General features: G+C 60.1%; 1 protein-coding gene across 1 annotated transcript; it reads right to left on the reverse strand.

Moving 5' to 3' along the window:
- Positions 1-5,371: 5,371 nt before the first annotated feature.
- Positions 5,372-8,702, reverse strand: TFF1 (trefoil factor 1). The gene is made up of 3 exons (XM_072807071.1): positions 8,542-8,702; positions 6,034-6,186; positions 5,372-5,579 (listed from the first exon to the last, which is right to left on the reverse strand). The coding sequence occupies exons 1-3, from the start codon at positions 8,615-8,617 to the stop codon at positions 5,563-5,565; spliced, it is 246 nt and encodes an 81-aa protein (XP_072663172.1). The 5' UTR covers positions 8,618-8,702; the 3' UTR covers positions 5,372-5,562.
- Positions 8,703-9,097: the final 395 nt, after the last annotated feature.

The following is a 9,097-nucleotide window of genomic DNA, read 5'->3' on the forward strand; positions in this document are numbered from 1 at the left end:
CTCAAAAGATCTGAGTCCCCGAAGAGATCAGAGCTGCTTTCTCGTACTACAACCTACTGTGTGTGTGTCAGCATCCACCCGGACCCACCCACGTCACCCCAGGAGGACTCGGGGGCAAAGATGCTGATGCCCAGGCCACTGGCTGTCCCACGAGTAATAACGCTCTTTGTCTCTGAACCGGGAGTCTCCTATCCTCTGCCAACATCAGGCAGTCTGTCAGCTGCCAAGGGACAAAACTCAGCCCTCCCAAGTTCCCCACGCTGGCCGAAAGTCCTCCCAACATTTGCCTTTAGAATGCACGTCCCCAACTTATTAGTTCGCTCAATCTCGTTGCACCACACGTGTACGTGGCGATGTGTGTTTTTGTCTGATTTACTGTGCTACCTCCAGAATGCCCAGCTCAGGGGCAATGTTAAGAGCTGAGAAGAACAATTTAAAAATACCTTTAAAAATAATACTATTTCTGGGGCCCCTGGATGGCTCAGTCGGTTAGGCATCCGACTCTTGATTTTGGGCTCAGGTCATGACCAGGTTGTGGGATCGAGCCCCACATGGGGAGTCTGCTTGAGATTTTCTCTCTCTCTCTCTCCCTCTGCCCCTCCCCTGTGCACTCCCTCTTCCCCCACCCCAAATAAAATCCTTTAAAAAATAATACTATTTCTTTCCCTTCCTGTGACTGACTGTAATCTTCCATCTGCTCAGACCCTTAAAAAGGCAACTATGTCCTAAGAGCCTTTGATACCTTCCCCTACGTTCCCAAGCTGGATTTGCCAAGTGTGTCTCTCTCTTATTAGCTGATGTTTCCTATCAGGGTCACAGGCATTGAACGTTTCCACCGACCGCCCCTCCCCACACTCGCAAAGAAAGGCGAGGGAGTTTTCTTAAACTCACAATAACCTTCCCAGTGACCCTACAAATATGACCTTAAACCACAATTTGGCTTCAAGAACTGGTTCCTGGTCTGATCCTTAGATAACATTTTCTGAACAGAATCCTGTTGTGTGGAAATTATCCAGAAACAATGGCAGCCTCCAAGTATACGACCATGGAACAGAAAGGCTCAGGGATCAAAGCCACAGACTATGGTAAGTCGATGTATAACACGTGTGAAATTCAAGAGGCAGGAAAAGTGGCAGGTAATGCTTTGCATGGGGTGCAGGTGGAGGGGGGAAGGACCACGTACCCAGATCCTGGGTCATGTCCTGTCCTGCTCTCAGCCTTTCCACCAGTGCATGGTGACCACACATTGAGCAAGGGGCTAACACATGGATGCTATGGGGGCCACCATATGCTGGGGCTTTATTGGAGAGGCTCAGGGTAAGCACTGTTGGCCCAGTTGTAGCCCACGGCGGCCCACAGGGCAGCTGTGACATTAGTCTGTGTTTGACAAATGCACCCAATTGGGCCATGACAGGGGTCACTGATGGTACCTGATTTAGGATTGTCAAAGCTGTCAGCCTAGCCGTGCACGGTCAGCTTCTCATGGCTTGGCCTTTCCACCCCGCCTCTCCATGCTAACATCCCTGCTCATTCCTTCCTTTTTGTTATGTCACGTCCTGTAGGTTACCAACTACCTGCATGTCACATATCTTAGGAGCGCCACCCACATCTCACAGGCCACAGGTTTCCCACTGTCTGTACTTGACACATTTTCAGTTTTGCAGATCCCCCTTGTTGGAAGGGGGACCATTATGGAAAAATTGACCAGTCTCCAATGCAGCGGATGATCATGACACCTGCCCTTTGGTGATTTGCAGCGATGAGGGCTCCTTGGTAGCAAGGAACAGACACCAGCTGTCATGGGCTGAGTTGTGTCCCCATCAAATTTGTATGTTGAAGTCTTGACCCCTGGTAGTCAGAACATGACTTTTTTTTAAAAGATTTATTCATTCATGAGAGACACACAGAGAGAGGCAGAGACACAGGCAGAGGAGAAGCAGACTCCCTGCAGGGAGCCCGACGCAGGACTCAATCCCAGGATCCCGGGATCAAGCCCTGAGCCCGAGGCAGATGCTCAACCACTGGGCCACCCAGGAGCCCCAGAAGACCTGTTTCTAAAAACAAAATAGAAAATATAAAAAACTTTCCACTGCCAAGCATTGTACTCAAATATAGAAATTATCAGAGCAGCCTCCACTCTTCTGATGGAATCCAGGGCTGTGGGGTGCAGAAGGCTTACCCCCAGTGGCCACCCTCCACCCAGTTTCCCCAGGGCCTTTTAAGAGCCGAATGTATGTGAGTCTGTGTGCGTGCTTGCATGCGTGTGTGTGTGCACGCGTGTGAGAGACACGTCCTTCCTCGTGCCTTATCAGCAGAACTGTTCCCACGAAGGTGCTTTGTTGTCACAGCTGCCTGCTTCCCACCCTCTCCAGGCACCTCAAGGACTCGAGGGGCCCCAGGCAGCCATGAACTGGCCACCCTGAATTCTCGCTGCTGGGAGAGGGGGGCTGGAGGGTAGCCTAGAAGGTATTGGGAGAGGGCTGGGAGGGGAGCCTGCAGGGTGCCAGGAGGGGGCCAGGAAGGGAGTCTGCAGGGTGCCAGGAGGTAGGCCAGGAAGGGGGATCTGCAGGGTGCCAGGAGAGGCCCAGGAAGGGAGCCTGCAGGATGCCAGGAGGGGGGCCTGCAGGGTGCCAGGAAGGGAGTCTGCAGGGTGCCAGGAGGTAGGCCAGGAAGGGGGATCTGCAGGGTGCCAGGAGGGGCCCAGGAAGGGAGCCTGCAGGGTGCCAGGAGGGGCCCAGGAAGGGAGGCTGCAGGGTGCCAGGAGGGGGCCAGGAAGGAAGTTTGCAGGGTGCCAGGAAGGGAGTCTACAGGGTGCCAAGAGGGTGCTAAGAGGGGCATGCAGGGGACAAGGAGGGGGCCAGGAAGCAGATCTGCAGGGTGCCAGGAAGGGAGTCTGCAGGGTGCCGGGAGGGGGCCAGGAAGGAGGCCTGCAGGGTGTTAGGAGGGGGCCAAGAAGGGAGTCTGCAGGGTGCCAGGAGGGTGCCAGGAGGGGGGCGTGCAGAGGGCCAGGAGGGGGCCAGGAAGCAGGTCTATAGGATGCCAGGAGGGTGCCAGGAGGGGGGCCTGCAGGGTGCCAGGAGGGGGCCAGGAAGGAGGCCTGCAGGGTGCTAGGAGGGTGCCAAGAAGGGAGTCTGCAGGGTGCCAGGAGGGCGCCAGAAGGGGGGTCTTCAGGGTGCCAGGAGGGGGCCAGGAGGGGGGCCTGCAGGGTGCCAGGAGGGTGCCAGGAAGGGGGCCTGCAGGGTGCCAGGAGGGGCCAGGAGGGGGGCCTGCATGGTGTCAGGACCGGGCCAGGAAGGGAGTCTACAAGGTGCCTGGAGGGTGCCAGGATGGGGCGTGCAGCAGGCCAGGAGGGGGCCAAGAAGGAGGCCTGGAAGGGAGTCTGCAGGGTGCTGGGAGGGGGCCAGGAGGGGGGCTTGCAGTGGGCCAGGAGGGGCCAGGAGGGGGGCCTGCAGGGTGCCAGGAGGGGAGTCTGCAGGGTGCTGGGAGGGGGCCAGGAAGGACGCATGGAGGGTGCCAGGAGGGGGGCAGGAGGGGCCAGGAGGGGAGTCTGTAGGGTGCTGGGAGGAGGCCAGGAAGGGGCCGGGAGGGGGCCTGCTGGGTGGCCTGGGGCCACTGCATGGGCTGCGGTGACTCCTCTGTGTTCCCCGCGCAGAGGACACAGCCCCTCACATCGCCACTGGGCCCCTGTCCTGCCCGGCACCTCCTCTGTCTCCTTGAACCCGAGGAGGAAGGTGCACGTCCCCAGGGCCCCCTGCCCCCTGCCCCCTGCCCCCAGCTCTGGCCCCTGCGCCCCCTCGTGCAGCCTCAGCCCTCACCCCTCGGGCTCCGCAGCCCACACAGCTTCAGGGAGCTGGGGCCACCCAGGGATGAGGCGCAGGTGCATGGCCATCTGCCCTGAGCATCCCCTGAGGAACTCGGGGTCCCGGAGCTATCGGGGCGCCCCCATCGGCTCTCTGTCAGGCCCCCACACTGGTCACAGACTGTTTTCTCTGCCTCCCCTCGGCTTCAGTCCCGGGGGATTCTTGGGGAGGTTGTGACTTTCCGCAAGGCTGAGTGGCGGAGACCGCTCCCTGTCCCCACCTCCCGGACAGGGACAGAAGGACGCGTGTCCCCACCCGCCTGAGGCAGGGCCGCCCCAGCAGGCGTCCCCCGGCTCTGTCTAGGTCTGCGGTCCGGATGGTAGAGCCAAGATCATGCACCCACACACCCTGGACGGTCCATGGTGGACGGCGGACCCGATTTCTCTCCAGGTCCCAGGCTGGGAGGCCGAGCTGAGCTGCTCGCCGGCCCTCGGCCCCCTCCCTCCCGCGGCGGGGACCCACGTAGTCAGTCACCCTGTCATCCGGCCCTACTGGACACCCCAAGCCACAGGAGCATCTCGAGTCACGGGGCCCCTGGTCTGTGCATCATGCGAAGTGTCCCCAGAGCCACACGGTTCCCTGGGGCGTGAGCTAGAGGGAGACACCTCCCGACCTAATGTCCCGCCGCGTCGGCCCCACTAGAGGCCTCACCTATTCGGTGCATGAGGGAGCGTGTGACTCATGAAGGAACAACATGGGCGGTGTCCCAGCCTCCCCGCCCCTGCATCCCCTCCTTGCACCCTTGAGATCCTCAGTAGGCCCGTGATTCAGGAGGGTGGCGGGGCCGGTCGGGAGCGTGTCGGCCCACGCGGCCCCCTTCTCGTCACTTACGGGGCCACGAAGGTCAGGATGAGGTATCACTTGGAAGGGAGTTGGTTTTGAAAACATGAAGATGTGCCTTTTGAGCGTCCCCACACACCTCCCCCTGCTGCTGCTCTCACCCCATGCGTAGCCCGATGTTCAGCTGAGAGCCCCACGGGGCGGGGGGGGGCTTAGAGGGAGGTCGGGCTAAGACACCAGGCGCGGAGGAGGGGACGAAGGGACCGGCCCAGCCTGGAGGACTCAGTCGAAGCACCTTCACGGGGGGCCCTGGTGTGTTCTCAAGCGACAGAAACCCCAGTAGTTGCGTTTTGACCCATCAGGACCGTTGGGTTTGCTCAACACGAGGTCTCAAGGCGAGTGAGTCACATGCGTCAGGTCACGGGCGTCAGGGCTCTAGGCCTGTGGCTTTTCCTCATGAGCACAGAATGGCTGCCCGAAGCACCGCGTCACGCTCTAGACCACGCGGTGTGGGGAGGCAGGCGCAGGCGCTGCCCCCCGGGATGCTCAGCCGCGTGACGGTCTGGCGGCCTTGGGCGCTGCCCCCGCTGCCCACACCCGGTCAGCCTGGGCGGCCCTGCGAGCGCCTCATTCCCCCCTCCGGGGCAGGGGGACCCGTGGACGGAGGCCGCACCCCCCTTGCAAAGAAAGGACAGCCGTTTGCAATCTTTAAAAAGAACAGAAAGCACGAGCAACATTCATCTCTTTTAATTTTTAAGCCAATTTTGAGTCCAGGGCTGTGCGCAGTCCGGCGATGCAGCGAGCCGAGGTGCGGATGCGCGAGGGGGCCCCCGCGTGGCTGCCGGGGACGGGGACGGGGTGGCGGGGCTCCCGGGCGCCCGGCGAGGCCGCCCAGCTCCTGGCGATGCTCCGCCGCAGGCATCTAGAAGGGACACTCCTCTGAGGGGCGAGGGTGGGAAGGAGACACAGGCAGTGAGAACCTGGGGTGTGCTCGCTGCGAAATCACCGCAGAGATCCCCCCTTGGAGGCCCCAGGGGGAAAATTTCTTAGAAAATGCACCCCCCTTCATGTCTTTGTTGTGACTTTCTGGGCTCCCGCCCAAGGGGGCGGAAAGTGCCAGCAGGACTCTCCACGGGCTTGCGCTCAGCGGCGCGAAGACGAACGGGGACAAACACGGACTCCTCGCCGAGCGGCTCTCTGAGCCTCGTCTTTGGGTCCCCACCCCGACGTCAGCCTGATGCAGGCTGGACCCCCCACCACCACGCTCACACTGGGGCCCCCCTTGTGGGTGCAAGCACGGCTGGCCGTGCAGACTAAGGGGACCCCTGCGCCCCCATGGGGTTTCCTCCCTGATTCTGCATCCTCAGACCCCACAGAGCCACCGAGGCCATACCTTCGGGAGGGTTGTCCACGGCCACAGGGTAGTAGCACCACGGGACCCCACGAACTGTGTTGTCGAAACAGCAGCCCTTGTCCTTACACTGGGAAGGCGTGATGCCCGGAGAGCCGCAGTTGTCTCTGTGGTGAGGGGCCACCGTGCACGTCTCTGGAAGGGCAGAGGCAAGAGGCAGCTGAGAACCAGCCGACCCGGGCCTTCCTTCTCCAACTGAACCAGCAGGCAGCCAGCTGGTGCCACGGATGGGGACTCGGGGCTCAGAGGACAGGGGGCGTCCTGTCCCCATCTCCGGACATGAAAACCCTTCAGCTCAGGGCAAATGCAAGGTGCCCGGGGTTTGTCGACGTTCCCCCTCCCGACGTAATGTATCCACGCGTTCATTTACTTCCACAAACAACACTCTGACGTTACTCAGTCAGGAAATATCTCCCGAATGCCGCCCGTGCTCGAAACAGAAATCGGCGCAGCGTGAGTCGACGGTGAAGGTCACCGAGGATCGAGCGCGTGCGGGGCCCTGCGCCAGCTGATGGGGACCCAGAAATTAAAAACAGAGAGGTCGTGGCTAAGACACTAACCGTCTAATGGAGGAGAAAAGCAAGTAAATGTCCGAAACTGCGCAGGGTGGGCATCCCAGGGCGCTGAGGGCGAGTACGGAAGGGACAAGGACAGGGTTGAACAAAGCAAGGACGGCTTCCTGTGGGAGGAGGTTGACCAGGTGGGGATGGGGCAGTGGGTGTACCCTGCGGCGGGAACAGGTGTTCAAAGGCAGTTGAAAGAGAGAGAGAGAGGAGAGGAGAGAGAGGAGAGGAGAGAGCGTGCGCAAGGTGTATTTCAGGGGTGGAGGTCCGTTTGCAGGAAAGACGCGGAGACTAGGGTGTGTGGGTGCCGCAGGCGCTCTGTAGCCTCGACCCCGAGGATGGTGGAGGCCAGCACAGCGGAGGACGCGTGGGGCAGACGCGCCGGGGAGGCAGGGCTCCCTGAGGTCTACCCAGGAGAACCGAAGGGGCTGAACCCACATCCGTTCCTCTGTTAAACCCAGCAAGGCCTAATGGAGAAGGCGAGCCCACGAGGGAGCTGCCCCCAGGGCTTCTGTGCTCTCCTCCCCGGGCCGCCTCAAGCCGTCTCTGAAGGAAGGGTCTGTGGCTTCGCGGGAAAGGTCTGGGCCACCTCTCACTGGCAGGGTGGCCTCTGCAGGTGGCATTACCTACCCCCAGGGCGCTTGTGAAGTCAGGAGGAGCTGTGTGTGTGCTTGTATGCATGTGTGCGTACATACATACGTGTGTGCATTTGTGTGCGTGCATGTGTGTACGTGTGTGCCTGTGTGCATGTGCATATGTGTGCATGCGCATGTGTGCCTTATGTATGTTGCATGTGCATGTGTGTGCCTATGTGCGTGTGCATGTGTGTGCATGTATGCCTGTATGCATGTGTGTGCCTGTGTGCATGTGCATGTGTGTGCATGTGTGCCTTGTGTATGTGTGCATATGCATGTGTGCCTGTATGCCTGTGTGCATGTATGCCTATATGCATGTGTGTATGTGTGTGCCTGTGTGCATGCACATGTGTGCATGTCTGCCTTGTGTATGTGTGCATGTGCACGTGTGTGCATGTGTGTGCACGTGTGTATGTGTGCATGTGCACTGTGTGCCTGTGTACATGTGCCTGTATGCATGTGCACATGTGCCTGTGCACATGTGCACATGTGTGTGTGTGTGTGTGCATACATGTGTGTACCCCATTGTTTTTCATTCTCCATCAGGTCCTCAGAAGGCACCCCAAGGTGCATGGAAACCATAGTTTCCTCTCCCTCTCCTCAAACCTCTATGGAAACCCTTGTCTGGAAATCCTGGGAAACCTTTGGCCACGGCACCTGCCGAGAATGAGTAACACTTATCGAGCACAGTGCAGCTGGCAAAGTGCTCTCCGGAGCCCTCGTCACCCCCCACCCTGTGCCCCCGTGGCCGACGCCCCACTCCAGGGTCCAGGATCGGAGACAGTAGCTTAAGGGGCAGAGCACTCCGTGGCTTGTGGCACCACGGAGATGTACCCCGTACATCGAACACCAATAAAAAATAAATTTATTATTAAAAAAAATAAAGTAAAATAAAATATTTAGAGACCACAGGGGTCCTCAGGGGACATTCATCCGCGGAAAATGCACTTGGGCATCTGGGCGGCTTTGACCAGCGTCCGGTTTGGACATCTGGGGGAGTAGTTGTTCTCACACCCCCCCTCCAAGACCTCTCTTCGAGGTCCTGTGTTGGGAGTGGTGGGTGCTGGACACAGCGAGCCATGACCAGGGCGCCCGCATCCCCACAGCAGCGCTCGGAGCTCCGGTGGCCATCGCCCTGCTGGTGCTCTCTGCCCACCTTCACCCCCTAAAATCCTCCCAGGTCCCAGAACAGCGCTTGGCTCAAATGCATGGGTGGTGGCCCAGGGCCCCCCGGGGGTGGGGGGCTGACCAGGGCCTGGTGACCACTGGGAGGTGGGAGGAGGGCCACTTACCCTGCTGGCCCTGGGCCAGGGAGCTGAGGGTCAGTGCACAGACCAACACCAGGACGTAGATCACCCTGTGCTCCATGGTGGCGTGAGCGTCCTCTCTGCTCCAGGGGAGACCACGAGTCGGGGATGGGACCGTGGGCAGGCCCTTGGTTTTATGCGCAGGCTCTGTTTGCCCAAAGAGTGTTGGGTAACGTTTGCCTAAGGAGGGTCCCACAGTCCTCCGCTCCAGGTAATCTCCACTGATTAAAACGGGTTTGCTGATACGGGCAAGCGCCGAGGTGCACCGTCATCCTGGCCGAGGGACCTGAGATTCAGAACGTCCCTCCTGCCCCCTGGGCCTGACCCGATCGCGCTCCTAACCGCAGTGGGGGCCCTCCTGCGAATGTCAACACCACACTCACGGAAGGGTGAGTCATGTGAGAGCTGGCAGAGAGGCACAGTCATGTCAGCGGTGGCTCAGGGGGTCGCCTCCGGGGCGGTCGGACCTTGGGGGAGGGGGTGCGGGCAGCAGAAGGAGCAAGGGCCCAGCCCGCCAGGCCATCCCCTCCAGGTCGGCATG

The sequence above is a fragment of the Canis lupus genome, chromosome 30, assembly GCF_048164855.1.
Source record: "Canis lupus baileyi chromosome 30, mCanLup2.hap1, whole genome shotgun sequence".
NCBI lineage: Eukaryota > Metazoa > Chordata > Mammalia > Carnivora > Canidae > Canis > Canis lupus.

Excerpts from the sequence above, each read along its gene's own strand:
- TFF1 (XM_072807071.1), bottom strand. The coding sequence starts at position 8,617 with ATGGAGCACAGGGTGATCTACGTCCTGGTGTTGGTCTGTGCACTGACC. Across the intron at positions 6,187-8,541 it reads CCTGGCCCAGGGCCAGCAGG|AGACGTGCACGGTGGCCCCT; the intron begins GTAAGTGGCCCT and ends CTGCCCTTCCAG.